Here is a 16556-nt window from a genome sequence, read left to right as displayed (position 1 = left end):
ATCCAGATCTGTATCGATGCAGTTGACTGTTTACCTGCCGTCCAAAATGGCCCAGTAAGCCACTGCATTTTGGGGCAATTTGAGACTGACAATAAATTACCAGCAGCACCTATATCTCGTGAAAGAACATCAAAAATCTTTTATCAAGGAGCCTTTTCATTTTCACAAAATAGGCCTCCTATTTTTGTCCCTTATTTTATATTGCTGCTCTCACACAATTACTGTTGTCAGTGCTTAGTTAAGCTGGTGAATAGAGCGCAGGAACAGGAGAGATACTGACCTGCTTCCAGTGCAAGAGCAAGAAAGAATGGAATGAATATATATTTAGATTGGCTTCCACAAATAAGCATTGCTGGACATTATTTGAAGGACTGTGAAGACCATGTAATTGGATAGTCCTAACTATTTTCCTCTCTATTATATCCCTTCTTTTGGTGATTTTATTTTTGGTTTCAACTTTGCTCGATGATCATTAAAAATCATTTCTTTTTGCCCTACCCTCATTATTGAGTTATTTTAACTTCATTTAGATTTGACCTCTGAATATCTTTGAACAAGTTTACTAATTTGATCACTAAGGTCAATAAGCATGAGATTTCTCACATTTGTGCTACTTCTAGTAGTTCATTTTTGGCCAACATACAGAGGAACCTTGATTATCCGAAGGACACAGGCGAGGACTATTTCATTCAGATAATCGAATGTTGGATAACATAGTTTAGCCGAGCATCAGGACCTTACGATCTTGCCGGATAATCCAATATGCGAATAATCAAATGCTGGATAATCGAGGTTCTTCTGTATTGACAGCATCTTAAAAAGATATTAAATGTCTAGAGTTGAGTTGATGTATTTCAGTCACAGATGTAAATCAGAGGGACAGTTTGTGTCTCCTCTAATCTCCATAGTTATAGTTGTATCTGACCATGACTAAAGAATTGGGTGACATGCATTTCTGGCATGTGTAACTTCAGCACGGAAGTAGACCATAGGCCCAACAAGTGCACGTCAGTGTTTATTATTCATAGGAATCTCCTTCTTTATTTAACTCTAGCAGCATATCCTGTTTTTTCCTTCTCCTTCATATGTTTATATCTGCTTCCCCAATAAATGTATGTATGACATTCACCTCCATCATATCTAATTGGTTTGAGTCTGTCTCAGGATAAAGCAGTTTTGCCTGAATTCCTGTTGGATTAACAAATGTGTGTAATTATGACACCTATCAAGTTGAAATTTGGCTTCTGATTCCTGAAGCCTTATTGCCTAAATAAGGTGGGAACAACATTGGTGCCAACACAAATCCTTATGAAGCACCAATTCTCACTTATATGTGCATCTATAATTTATATACAGTCAGTTGGCTTTGTATAATATGTGTACTGTTAAACACTGAGTATTTAACTTTGAAGTCTGAAAGATGGTGCTTCTGTGGTTCTTAAGCTACTGTAAATAAGATGCTTTACTGATTTGGATTTTGGTGTTTTGGTAGATTAATTTCTACTATATATCAGCTCAGCATTTCTGAGTGAGAACTGATTGCATTTAGAAAAGTGTATGTGACATATCATGCAGTTGTTTTCTGGCAAATTTGCCAGTAGTGTTTTTCATTGTAAAACATACATGTCGTTTTTTGGTATTGACATTCTGGTATCATCCTGAAGGTATGAAAAAAATAATTCAATTCATTTACTGTAGATATCCGTATAACTAGAGGCAACTGTAGATAACTTAGAATAAGCTTGGATGTCTTGGAAAATTATTTTGATAGTTACTGTTTACCAATGCTCAACAGATTTTGCCTATAGCTTAATGTATGTCCAGTTGTACTAGATTCTGCTTAGCCTTCTGTATTGGTAGCAGTGAATTTTAGCAAACGATAGAATTTCCTGGCAAAAGGAATCCCAGGCAGACAAAATGCTGCTTAAAACATGTGCTGGATCATTTTTGCGAGGTAGAATTGATCAAATTTGAGTCACTTAAATTTTCAAAATTGCTTAGTGGAAAGACGTTGAATGAAAACTTGAATTTCGGTTTGCTTTATTCAGCAATGGAGAACAGAACTTAAATTGAGGTAGCTCAATCAAGCTGATGTGGAAAAAGCCATTGTGTAACTTATATTGTCACTTACATTGTAACTAAACCAGAAGGTTACAGTGCTTATTTTGGGAATGCATCAGGAAATGATCTATTCTTTTTATTCTGTACTGTAATATAAAACACGAAAATGTAGGAGGATTTGTTATGAGATCAAGGATGAAATCTGCACACATTCTTGATACTGTAATCTCCGGAGAGATTCTGTTTGTGAGAAATTATTGTTTTATTTAGTATAATAATTCAGCTCTTGGCTTTGCAAGGTGATTATCACTTCACAGATGCAGAGTAGAGAATATTACTTGTTACATAAAATTGTTGTTGTCTGTCCAGCTTCATTGCATTGGAGAATCTGCACACAGACTCTGGGAGATGGAGTAGGGGGGAAGGATTTTTATGAAATCATTTGTTGGCTGCACAACTTCTGAATGTTATTTGTCATACTGTCTGACCATTATCGTTTGGAAGGTTAAGAAAGCAAAAAATGTACTTTTAAAAAAAGTTATTTTAGTTCTCGATTTAAGAAGCTAACAAAATTTGTTTTGTTTGTGTGTGTGTGTGTGTATAAAAATACAGGTTCAGTATTCAAAGAGTTAATGGTGTATTGCGGTTTAGTTTTGAAAACTGCTTCAAGTGGCTATCTCACAAGGACAGAGTAAGCGATGCGCAGAATGCACGTGCTAATGTCCGAATGGCCTGGTCTGTGCTGGCAACTAGTAGGGATTGGAAAAATTGAAGTTCCACAGCTTGACACAGGGAGCAGGCTAGAGAAATTCTTGCTGCGTCACAGAGCTGTGCCGATAGGTCTGCAAGAGGCAGCATTACTGCATCAGAAGTATAGGCAGAGACACCGATAGATAGATAGAAAAGGAGAGGAAAGTGCTGGGAAGAAAAGTGTTTACACGATTGACTCTAGGAAAAGGATTCCATATACTGATGAAAAGCGCACCTGAATTTCTCAATGTGTGGGTAGGTTGTTGTAGTATGCAGTGATTATGTAAAGCATGATGAGAACGGACTGTGATTTCTCCCAGAGGCAAGGAAAAGAAGAATATGCTGAAAGGGTTAATATGGATGATTTCTGGAATATTCCACGCAGGACGATTCGGCAAGAAAAGCAGAACATACATAAAGGAAGAAGGCATTGCGCAGCAGCAATTGGCAATGGAATCACATTAAAAAATGTAGTTCTTGCCCCAGGTAGCTCCACATCGGATATTTAGGTCCTGCGAAGGGTACATTATTGTGTCTTCCAGTGGAAATCCCTGTCAGCTGTAAGTTTATAGTGTAATTTCTGCTTAACCTATAATTTTCAATTTTAGAAAGGATTACTGTTGTTCTCGGCTGTAGGGCCCGCTTCGTTTGTTGTCGAGGATGTTAGACTATGATAGCGCAACGCTCGTGTCTGTCGCATTGCGAGGTAATGTGCGAAGAATATTTAGGTTCATGGTGGACTGTTTGAATGAAGTGTGATTAAAGACTACTGATGACTAGGGAGCTCTATTTCAGTATACCAATAGAGTAAATGTCACAGAGCCTGGCGTTAGAAAGTTGTTTACCTTGTTCTCTCTGTCTCGATCTTGGCAAGCTGCCAGCTCACTTGTGATAGACTTCCTTGTTGTGCTGCATCATCATGTATATGCCTACCCTCCCATCCCATTGGTTGAAACGAGGCTGTCTGCAGAACCTCTCTTGTGACTGGCTGATAAGCAAGTTATTTGTGAGGAGCTTTACCTGATTTGCTGAGACAGAAATTCCTGCTGAAAATTTCACTTCGATTGGCTTCGCTATTTTAACTTTTCTATTATTGGCTGAGTGACTCAATTACCTGGTAAAATTAGCTGCGACTGGCTGAACGTGGAGTATTACTTTATTTCCTTATATTCAATGTTTCACTCTTACATTCTGTAGTTGAAATTCAAAGTTTACAAATGCATCAGTAACAATTTATTATTTTCTTGAGTTTTTTGGGGGGAGTGCGGTTGATGTATAATAAATTGAAAATATTTAATGCCTTACGATCCTGCATCACTTTTTCTCCACTGGTATTAATTAAAGTTCACTTTTTTATTTCCAATAAATTTATCAAAGCAGGGCTGCAATACATTATATGAGACATGAGGATTTCTGTAGGGTCTAGTGTTTTGTTTAAATTAGTTCCATCAAAACATTTCACCAAAGTCCTGATTCTTGGCATTCAAGCTTCCCTTCAACCTAAGCAGGTTATAATTAAAATAGTTTGTAAGCAAAGAGGTGCATCTTTTCAATAAGTACGTTATTTTAGTCATCAAATCTAGAAAGAACATATTTACAGTGGTCGAATATTCTTTTTTTTTTCTTAGTAATTGCGTCACTGTAGGTACTGCAATGTTGATATTCTGATGCAATAGCGCCATGGACTACACCTATAATTTTTGCCATGTTGATGACTGTTTATTGCCACATAAGGGCGTTTAAACTTGACCCCTCTCCCTATTTCTTGATGTGCCTGCATTCTCAGTTAAATTGGAAAAATACACAATCACCTTTTGAGCCCTCAGTGAAGAGATATTGAGTGGGAGGGTGTTGGTTCAGTCGGGTGTAAGACTAATCTGACATTTTCTCACAGCTTCAGTTGGAGGCGCTAGGCAGCGTTCAGAAACTGAAACCTCTGCCAATTGTTTATTGAGAAGAAAACCTTCTCTCCCAACCCAGGGAAGCAGAGATTAGTTCCATCAGTCCTCTGGGCTCTACTGATGAAATCCACACACAAAGAAATGAGACCTTTCTAGATGATCCAGTGCAGTTTGATGGGCACTGGGTTTTATTTGTATTAAGTGGTTGGTTATCTGTGAGATCTGGCATATGTGATAGGAATAAATAAAAGGGTAAAGCACCACAAAAGTGCAAATTTATGTGCATCATAATAAGGCATTTATTTCTTAAGTGGCTATCATTACAATTCTGGCATTGTGAACGTACAGTTTCACTGTCACAGTAACTGTGTGAAACATGCACCCACCTCATTACCTGTCATTATAATTTCTCATGCATTTTCCAGGATATGGAGATGCAGATATTTCTCATGAGCACCCTTATTTGTGTCCGTCCTGCTGGGAGTGCTACTACCAAAAGAGAAAACACTGGAAAATCTCAGCAGGTCTGGCAGCATCTGTAAGGAGAGAAAAGAGCTGATTTTTCGAGTCTAACTGACCCTTTGTCAAAGCTGAATCCTACTAGATGGATAGGTGGGCTAATTGGTGAAGAGGGAAATAACATTAGTTAGAATCTTGGTCAGCTTAGATAACTGGTCATGAAGCATTTTTTCTGCATCTTAAAGTTCTTCGCACAGGAAGTCTTAGTTTTCTGATCTTGTCTCGAAGTAGACTTAGTTTTTCTGACAGATGAGCTCACTCTTCAGCAACCCCTCCCTTCCCCTTGATTCTCCTACTTCCAATTCAGGGAAGGCCTTGAACTTGTGAATAGGGTCTTCCTTGTGTCCAAGTGGGCTCCTTGCATCCATTTGCACACATGCTGCTACACGTCCAGATGCATCTTCAGTCTATTATTTTATTGGAGTCATTGGGCTGAATCTTACATTGACCAAGTGTTAGTTTCATTGAGTGATGTGGGGCGGGGTGATTCTCTCCATGAAGCCTAGCGAGCTGTCTCATTGCAGCTTTCCAAACTCCCTGCTAAATCGCCTGTGTGGTCCCGCTTTCATCTGATTTGTAGCCCTGTCTTACCACTGTATGTACCCAGAACACCTAGTTATTACTGGGATATCCTGGAATGATCTGGTATCCCTGGCATTGGTGCTATCTTTAAAATGCTGTTGTTCATTCAGTCTAGCACTGTTGATCTGAGTTGCCCTGCACAGTTCCTGATGTTTATCATGAATGAGGCAGAGAAGGGAAAATTGGTGTGCAGCTTTGTAGACAGGAGCATAGAGGCCTTCGATGGGGTGGTGCAGAGTTGGATATCCTCTTTTTTTTTTTTACCCTAGACATGACAGTGGAAGCCAAGACACAGACCATGCTATCCGTCTCCAGGTTTGCCACCATATTCTGTGCAGTCTCGCCATTTGGAGGAATGAAGAGAAGGGTTGGATGAGGATGAATGACGTTGCCCACTTCATCAGTGCAAGTATCACTACCTTCTCTCTAATGCCTCTCACTCACTCTATCTCAGCTACAATAAGCACCTCCCACCAAAACTCATGCTCTACCACTCAAACTATTGCCTGCAACATCTTCCAAGTTCATTCTCACTGCTCTAACCCTTCATGCCTCAAATCCTGCTTGCCTTCTGCTTTATCTAATCATCATCACCCAGGTCATCTTCACAGCTGTGGCACCCACTTCCATCTCCCTAATACCTGCCTCTCATTCCAGGAGGAAAATAGCCCACAGTAGGGCTGCCAGACTTTCAACTCCTCCTGACCTTTTATGAGGAGGGCATCCTGAGTCTGACTAGCTGACAGATCAAGTCCAAGCCCCGCACCAGAATCAGCCTTGACTTGCTGTGCCAAGACTCTCTGATTGAAGGCTGTCTCTCTTTGTGTCACTGTGGCTAGCTGATAACCATGACAAGCTTCCAAGCATTTGTTCTACGCTAAATAGCATGGCAGTACAGCAGTACTGTGAGCCTGGTATCTCTGGCTGAGGGGGAAAGGAACAAAATGGCAAGATAGTATTCTGTGAGCATCTGAGTAGGCTCGTTGTGAGTAAGTGCTGAGAGTTGAAGTGAACTGACTGGAGTGTCCGTGTCTTATTGCAGACAATGATCTTGCTGCATCATTACAATTATAGTTGGCATTGTGCCCCAAGGTGCAACATTGAAGTGCAGCAGTGTACTGTAAGTGGTTTGGAATGTCATTTTAGAGGATGGCAGATGTCAGATGCAAGTGGATGTGACTGGTGCAGTACTCCGTGCTTTTAAGTCCAAAATGGTGTCCTTTAGAGCATATGGTAAGCTAAAGTCCACAGGTACTGAGAATGTTGGGAATAATGTTAAGAATTCTTGGTGTCCAGTTTGCTTGTGGTATTTGGGACAGTGTAAAGGCTCATATTTGTTGAGGCAAGGTCTGCTATAAATGAGGTTGTTAGCAATCATGTCTAATAGGCGATTTGACCATGCCTGCTGAGAATCTCACCTCAGTGTACTAAACTTAGTTAAAAGATACAGCAATTTGTTGCTGATACCTGAGAGGCCTCACTGGACCCCTCATGCAATTCTACTACATTTCTTGGTATAACCCATATCATTCAAATCTTAAGATTCTGTCCATTTGAAACCAATATAGCAGTGAGCTATAACCATGTGATACAGCAGCTGGTTTTGCAAGGTATGGGAGTTTGCAGCTTGTCCTAATCTATCATGTTACTTCCTTATTCTCCTAACTATCCCCATCCTACCTGAAGCTCTTGGTAATCTTTAGCAAAATACCTTACTAATTCTGTGTGACTTCTGCCTATTTCCCACATGAGGTTCTGTAGTCCTTAATCTTAAACCTAACCCATATCCTAGTTATGTTCCTTCCTCTTTTCTGCGATTAGTCACTGTTTAGTTCTGATCACTACGTACCTTGCAGTAGCATTTAGGGGTGGAATTGTTTGTCTGTGCTATTCCACTGCACATTTCCCAAATCCCACTGTCCAAATTGCTGAAACATTAATGGAATGCTGCTACAGACTGACAGCCTGTATTTGAAGCATGTAATTACTATTGTTCAGCTTCTATAGCAACAGAAATGTTAATTCAAAATGCTATTCCTGCCATTTCTTTTGAATTAAAATGGAGAATCGGCAGGATTTTTAAAAATGCTGATTCGACATATCCCCTTACTGGAGTTTATTGGCCCATGTTCTTCCATTCTCTGGCTGAGCTAGAGTGGGATATTTTTTCCAAGCCACCAAATTTTACTAATTTCCCTCTTGCCCCACCTCCCCGTTGATCTCATATGCCCTCCTCTACGTTTTTTCTCTCTCTCATCCTTTTAATCATGTATTAATTTAATTTAGAGTTTTTCTCCTACAGCTGTTTCATCAATGACTTTCCCTCTATTATAAGCTCAGAAGTTGGTTTGTTCATTCCTGAAGGTTTAATATTCAACACCAATCATGACGACTCAGAAGCAGTCCATGACCGTATGTATGAGCTGGACCTATTGGCTGACCTACAAGTGTGAGGCAACAACATCTCCAACAAGAGAGAACCTAGCCATCACCCATTGACTTTCACTGGCATTAGCATCACTGATACTCCCACAGTCAACATCTTTGGGGTTACCATTGACCAAAAACTGAACTGAATCAGCCATAGAATTGCTGGGGCTACTAGAGCAGGTGAGAGACAGGAATCCTGGCAGCAAGTGACACTTTTCCTGACTCCCCAAATCCTCTCCAACACAAGGCACAAGTCAGGAATGTGATTGAATACTTACCACTTGTCTGGCTGAGTGCAGCTCTTACAATATTCAAGAAGTTTGATTCATCCAGGGCAAAGCAGCTTTCTTGACACCACATCCACAAGCATTCACTTGCTCCATCACTGATGCTCAGTGGCAGTGGTTAGCATTGACAAATACACTACAGAAATTCGCCAAGGCTCTTTAGACAGCATCTTCCAAACGCATGCTCTCTGCCATCATGAAGGACAAGGTCAGATACCTGAGAATGTTGTCTTCTGCAAGTACCTCTCCAATCCACACACCTTTCTGACTTGGAAATATATCACTGTCCATTTAGTGCCACTGTGTAAAAATCCTGGAACTCTCTCCCTCCCAGATAGTAGGTGTATCTAAACCAACTGCAGCTGTTCCAAGAAGGTAGCTCACCACCACCTTCTCAAAGGACAGTTTGAGAGAGGAAATAAATACTGGCCCAGCCATTGAAGGCCATGTTCCCTGCATGATTTTTTTCTTTAAAAATGGTAGCTGTTATTAAACAAACAAACAGTGGTTGACATCTAAAATATCAAAGTCCAAATTGAGTGTATCTATGCAAATGCACAAACACTCAAAACAAAATTGCAGAATTGGAAGCAACATGGATATGTGAATGTAACTCAAACAGAAAGTTGCCTTAGTGTGAATGACATTTTGAACTAGATGTCTCTGGTTCTGATATTTTTGGGACACTTCCAAGTAGGATGGTCATATTAGCAAAGGTTTTGCACTCTGCCAGAAGAGAGATTCTGGAAGTTGTAGTAAAACAAAATCCAAATGTCTTCAGACAAATAGAAAGGGAAATATTGCAAATGTTGACTGATTACTGTTATAGATGAAGTCTTGCAGATATGCAAGAATACACTTGACCATTTATTAGTAAGTAATTTTAACCATATGAAGATCAATTGATACGGTTGAAGACGAAAGCATATTTTGTAGTACACCCTTGCATGGTTCCCTATTTAAACCCAGCAAGTGACGATATAACGTTAGCAAACTAATTTGGATATAGTGATACAACATTTTAACATCATTAATCATAAATAGTACAAACATTTTGACAGTACATGGGATTGACCTTCATAATTACATTGCTTCATTTCATAATTTTAATGGCTGAGAAATTTTCTGTAGATCAGGGTTATTTGAAGATTATCAGACTCTTCAAATGTTTTAGTCCGCTCAATTTGCTTCTAGCAAGTTTTTTGAGAAGATTTGTAGCTCTGGTTGATGAGAAATATGTAAGTTAGCTCACCGAGCTGGAATGGTTGTTTTCAGATGTTTCGTCACCCTGACTAGGTAACATCATCAGTGAAGCGCTGGTGGTACGTCCCGCCTCTATTTCTAGGTCTTGGTTTCTTAAGTGGGTGATGTCATTTCCGGTTCTTTTTTCAAGGGAAGGTAGATTGATTTAGAACCTATGTGTTTATTGATAGCGTTCTGGCTAGAATGCCATGCCTCTAAGAATTCTCATGCATGTCTTTGTTTCGCCTGTCCTAGGATGTGTGTGTTGTCCCAGTCAAAGTGGTGGCAAATTTCCTGTTTGTTTGTCCGATGTGTTTCTTTTACAGTTCTTGCATGGTATTTTGTAAATGATGTTAGTTTTGCTGGTGGTATCTAATGGATCCTTTTAGGTTGTTTGTGTGTTGGTAGGTTTGTGGGCTACCATGATGCCAAGGGTTTGAGTAGTCTGGAAGTCATTTCTGATACATCTTCGATGTAAGGTAATATGGATACGGTTTTTGGTTGCACTGAGTCTGCTTGTTTGGGTTTGTTTCTGAGGATGCATGAGCATTATTTTAAACAAATCAGACCATCTTAAAAAGACAAATGCTCTGCTTGCAGATACTGACATTTACCAGCAGGTGGCAATAGACCTGGCCTCCACAACTCCTAAGCAGGATCTCATCTTTCCTAACATTAAAAAAATCAGGAGAATTAAACAGGGCAGACTTCCAAAATATGAAACCAGATGGATCCAACACACCACACTTCTACTGATTACCAAAAATACACAAACCCGCCCACTACCACCACCACCGCCCTCTCTACCCCCCACCCCCCAAACTCCCAGACCCATAGTGTCTCTACCTGGCACACCAACATACAGACTATCCAAGGAATTTCAGGAAAAACTAAAACACCTAATTGAAGAATCACGCCACTCCATTCACGTCACCCAAGTATTCCTGAATGCCATCAAAGATACCAACATAGAAGAGGAAGAAATAGTAGTTTCATTGGACGTAACAGCCCTTTTCACATCAAGTAGCATTGATCTGGCCAAAGAAACACTGGCAGCACAACTAGGAAAACTAGGACCACAAACACCAGACAGCACCAACTTCATCAGCAAAGACAACATCCTCAAGCTAGTGGACCGTGCCTCACCACCCATTTCACATTCAAAAATGAAACCTACAAACAAGTCAACGAAAACCCATGGAATCACCAATATTAGGGCTCATCGTAGAAGCAAAAATGCAGAGATTTGAACAAGCTGCTCTCTCATCTATCCAACCCAAACTTTCGGTCCGCTATAAGGATGACACCTTTGTCACAAAACAGAACAAATTAGAGGAAACCGATAACATCACTAACAATATCCTGACAGGCATAAAATTCACAAACGAGGAGGAGAACGACAACAGACTCCCATTCCTAGACACGACAGCTGAATGTACATTTAACGGAGAGCTTCAAACCTCCGTCTACGGTAAAGCAACAAACCCAGGCCAAATACTTAACTTCAGATGCAATCATCTCAACAACCACAAGTGGAGCTGCATCAAGATATTATATCATCGAGCTACATCACATTGCAGCACCCAAGAACTACAAACAACGGAAGAAAAATATCTATACAACATTTTCAAGAAAAACTGTTACTTAACAATGCGCCGATTCCTCAGAAACAAACTCAAACAAGCAGACACAACGCAACGCAACCAAAAACTGTAGCCACGTTAACCTTACATCAAAGACACATCAGAAATGACTTCCAGACTACTCAGACTCCTTGTCTTCATGGTAGCCCACAAACCTACCAACAAACAATGATTAATGAACCTAAAGGATCCATTAGATGCTACCAGCAAGATTAATGTCATTTACAAAATACCATGCAAGAACAGTGAAAAACACTATATCGGACAAACAAACTTGCCACCACATGAACATCAACTAGCCCCCAAAAGACATGACCTGCTATCACTAGTTTCCATGCATACAGACAAAGAAGGACACCACTTTGACTGGGACAACACACACAGCATAGGAACAAAAACACATCCTAGGTGAAACAAACACATGCACAAGAATTCTTTAGAGTCAAGGCATTCGAACCAGAACTCTATCAATAGACACATTGATTTAGATCCTAGCTACCTTCCCTTGAGGGAAAAAAAAGAACTGGAAATGACATCACCCACCTTTAAGAAACCATGACCTATAAATAGAGTGGCAGGACATACTGCTTCACTGGAGACTCTCACTGATGATGTTATCTTGTTATGGTGACGAAACATCGGAAAACAAACCTTCCAGCTCAGTGAGCTAACTTGCATACTAATTTGCTTCTGTTGATTGGTGTGAATAACAAGGTGTGTGGGCAGCACAGTTTAGTGTTCTTTGGAGTGGAATTTGGTGATAATAAGGATATCTTTGTGAAGATTATTCGGGGAATCCAAATGAAATATTATGGATAAGTTTGAAGAAAATTTGCTCCCACTCCCCATTAATAAGTATATTATTGGTGTTTAAAACAAACAGCAAAATAAAATGTTGAGATGGGATGAATAGTTTTCTTTTTCTCTGACTACTTTCCTTTTAATAATTGAAGTAACATTTAATATGCTTATTAATCAAATAATGAGGTGACAGCCAGTACAAGATATTTTCCTTTATGGGCACTTATTAACAGGCAGCTTAGGGGCATACTCTGACTGTTAAAAGACCTTTTTGTTTGAAGAACATGAAACATAAGCACTCTCCATAGTGTACCTTTCGAGCATAAAGCTTCATGTAGGCATGAATTGATACCAGCGGATACCTTAGTTACAGATAAGAATTTTTCTGAGAGAACTATCTCTTGGCTTTATTAGAGGGACATTAAAATTCAGACCAATAAAATAGCCAATAATTGTTTTTAAGTTGTATTATCAAGACAAATAAAGTATGCTGAGCAAAGTTTGGACTTGAGCTCTTTGACGATCGTTGCCTGCTGAATAATGCTGCTGTTCAATGTATTTTGATCTACCTGTACGTGACTTTGCATATGAATTGGCCCATCTTTGTGGGGTATGTTTCAACTCTGCTATTTCTGTTAAGGACTACAACCATAATAAATGGTTTCTAGATACAGAATTCAACTAGACTGACTGAGGTATATTAATAAATAAAAAAGAAGAATTTGCTATTTCCTAAATCTAAACCTTGTGACATTGGCCCTGTATAACATGCCTTTTGTGGCCCATAATTCAGAGTTCTAGATTCCTACATTAGTGGCAACGCTTCAAATGTTGGGTGTTAAGTGCTTTGGAACATTCAGCGGTAGTGAAAAAGGCTATATAACACTGTTCTTTCTTTCCAGATTGTCACAAGTGGAACATTGAAAAAAGGCTGAAAGCAACCAGACAAGGAACACTCTTCATCTGGAAATAGCCCAAATTCATCTTTAAATAGGTTTACTTGTGATTAAACCTTACCAAGTATTATCAGAACAAAAGGTAATGGAGATTCTGCCCTAGGCATCAATGCAATTGAACTGTATCAATGGATTATTTTGATAAGCTAAAAGTATGTTGCCCGCTATTATTCTCAAGATCCAAGCAGAGTGAGAAACATAAATTATAGTAACTCTTTGTGTTGACAAGGTAAATTGTTATGATATAGTGATTTTTTTTAAAAAAGGGAACTGTTTGGGAAAATCTTAACTATTTCTCTACTTACATCTAGTTTTATGCAGACTTGGACTATACATTATGTTTGTGATTAACTCTCTTGTTCAGTGCTAGTCTTACTGCATTTTTAAATGAAAAACCTGATGTATAATTCCAGAATGAGATCTGTATACACAAAAGGGACTAGAAGGCGATCATCTTTTGAATAAAGCTAGTGGGGTTTTTGCAGGGATGATGTGTCATCTGTAGAATTCTTTTATTTGTCTATATGTGGTACTACTGTAAAAGTTTAAAAGAATTTACAGACTGAAACAAAAGTAGTATAGGAGTTGGGAGCAAAAACCTCTTTTTAAAAAAAAAAGACTTTTTTAATATGGCATCAAATGTACAGAACTGTAGTTGGTGTACTTTAAAAGGTCTTTGTTTAAATAGAGCACAATTACCTATATACATATTACATGATGTAATGGAATACCTTCTACATCTCAAATTAAAGTATGAAAATTTATTGATTTTTGTGGCTCTGAATCATATTTATTAGAGGAAAAATTGACAGGAATTAGTTCTTGAAAGCCATTATTACTGTGGTTATATCAACTGTTAGGGTCATTAATGTGGTCACTTCAGTTATGAAAACGATTAGCACGATAGCTAGTGTGTGGTTCAGATTAATGCCAACAGCAAAGGTCTCATTGAAACTCAGAAGAATGAGGGGGAAACATATAGAAACATATAAAATTATGAAGGGAATGAATAAGATCGAAGCAGGGAGGTTGTTTCCACTGGCAGGTGAAACTAGAACTAGGGGCATAGCCTCAAAATAAAGGGGAGCAGGTTTAGGACTGAGTTGAGAAGGAACTTCTTCACCCAAAAGCTTGTGAATCTCTGGATTCACGCAGTTCAAGGCAGTTGAGATTGCCATGTTGAATGTTTTTAAGACAAAGATAGATTTTTGAACAGTAAATGACATTAAGGGTTATGGTGAGCAGGTGAGTAAGTGGAGCTGAATCTGTGAAAAGATCAGCCATGATCTTACTGAATGGCTGAGCAGGCTCACGGGGCCATATGGCTTACACGAGCTCCTGTTCCTTATGTTCCTAACAGCAAGGATCAATCCTTATTTTGTTTGAAGTCGAATCTGGGGTCCTATCCCCCTACTTAGATGCAGAGTCATGTCGCTCAAACCAGATGACTCATGGTATATCTTTCCAACAGACAGAGAGAGAGAGATGGTTATGGTCCCTTGTGGGCTATGGCTAATTGCCTTCCTCCCTAAGTTAAGATCGCATGCAAAAATAAATTATTTTACTGTTGATTTCATTGAAACACTTTTTAATTTTCACGGTTGAATTTGGTCTCCAGTCTTACTGGTTTATGTAAAATATATAATGTCTGTTTTAACCAATCTTGTTTTCTTTGTGTAAAAGTGTCAACTGCGTGGCTACAATGCTAAGAGTTTCTTGATCACTTCCAGACTGGAAGAAAGAAGTGATGCTGGTAACATCAAGCCCAATGTCTGTGCAGATAAACCAAGGCATTCCAATTTTTGAATAGTTTGTTTGCTTCCCCAAGCAAAAGAAGTTTAAAACTTCAGTCGGAGAAATCGAATTCAGTACCTGTACTGTGTTAGAGTTCTTTATGAGCACTTTTATACATCATCGTTCTACCTCTACTTTCCAAATGTGATCCTGCTTCAAAAGTATTTCACTGGTTGTGACATTTAAAATTATTGAGCAACTACTTACAAAGCATTACTTTAATACTTCTGCTTCTAATTACTTAATCTCTGAGTTGCTTTTTTAGATATAGTCACTGTAAGCAAATGCGACATTATGAAGGGAACTTCAGATCACTAATCAGCTTCTTTCAGTAACACATTGACATGCCATCCTGAGTTGTGTGCAAATCCTGGAGTGGTTCTTCAAACCATATTCTTCTGATTCAACACAACAGCCTCAAATTAGTCAAACTTAAGCAGAAAAGAGGAAGAACAATGGGTGATTTGAAAGATGAGGGTGTTGTTGACAGTGGAGGGTTGTAGTGGTTGAAGAAGAAATTTCAAGCAAAAATCTTTGAGAAAATTCTCTTGGTCATTATCTGTTAAACGCTTATTGGTGCACATCCGTTTGTCTACAACTATTTCACATCTTTTTTTATTAAATTGAGGATTTTCATATTTTTCAAGTTTATGTCTTAACGTTTTGTGTCTTTGCACTTGAATAAGTAACTCCTTCTCAAATCTATTTGTCTTTCCTTGAACTCCACTTTTGAATTCCTCCAATTTAGATTCTACCCTAATACCTTCCTTAGACCACTCTTCCTTTCTATATCTGAATCCTCCTTTAAGCCACTCCTTTAAAGCCTTCTTCTTAATGGAGCTTTTGGTCACCTGAATAAATACTTTCTTGGGTGGCTCGGTCAAATTTCATTGCCCCTGTGTAACAATTTAAAATGCTTTACTTCATAAAAGGTAGTATGTAAATATGGGTTTTAAATTCCCACAAGGAGATAAATTTCCTTTTACAAAGCTTCCTGTTTATAGCGTTGATGGTGTCGACTATTGCTAAGGAGTTAAAACTGAATTGAATTGTGCGTTCTCAATTCATTTTATCCTAGTTGATGTAAATTCATCAGTCCTCGCCTGTAAACTAATGCTTCGAAGAGGATGAAAATAGGAATTCAGCCCTCAAGCTAATTCCACGACCTTATATCGTGGCTAATCTGTATCTCAAATCCATTCAATCTTGTTGATTCCATATCCCTTAATACCCATATCTCAACAAACCAATCTCAGTTTTAAAATTTTCAAATGACCTGGCCTCAGCAGTCCTATCAGGATAGAATCCTCACTTTTTCTCGCCTAAGAACTAAAAAAAACAAGATCAACAAAGTTGATGGCTAAAACGTTAATTTAAATTCAAGAAAGCATTTCCTGCCCATCCCTAATTGCCCAAGGGGCAGTGAAGAGTCATCTACATTGTCGTAGGTCTCATGTAGGCCAGACCAGGTAAAGATGGCAGATTTCTTTCCCTAAGAGACATTAGTGAACCAGATGAGTTGTTAACAACAGTGATTGCATGTTCACCATTAGGCTAGCTTTCTCATCCCAGATTTTTATTGAATTCAGT

The 16556-nt window shown here is 38.8% G+C and overlaps 1 protein-coding gene across 14 annotated transcripts in view; it reads left to right on the top strand.

The window, feature by feature from the left end:
- The window catches only part of LOC122563182, a 99213-nt gene that overhangs the window by 50939 nt on the left and 31718 nt on the right, over positions 1-16556 (top strand). For 7 of the 14 annotated variants that reach the window (XR_006315522.1, XR_006315518.1, XR_006315515.1 and 4 more), the window contains 3 exons: positions 6083-6222; positions 8178-8423; positions 13119-13937. Coding sequence is in view for 1 of the 14 variants with exons in the window: in XM_043716705.1 (XP_043572640.1) it covers positions 6083-6222; positions 8178-8266 (229 nt within the window). In the remaining 13 variants the exon portion in view is untranslated. The other 7 variants (XR_006315512.1, XR_006315514.1, XR_006315524.1 and 4 more) reach the window with 6 other exon arrangements.

This window comes from Chiloscyllium plagiosum, chromosome 26, assembly GCF_004010195.1.
Source record: "Chiloscyllium plagiosum isolate BGI_BamShark_2017 chromosome 26, ASM401019v2, whole genome shotgun sequence".
Taxonomy (NCBI): domain Eukaryota; kingdom Metazoa; phylum Chordata; class Chondrichthyes; order Orectolobiformes; family Hemiscylliidae; genus Chiloscyllium; species Chiloscyllium plagiosum.
Note: the sequence above shows the minus strand (reverse complement) of the source record. Positions and strands in the feature narration are given on the sequence as shown.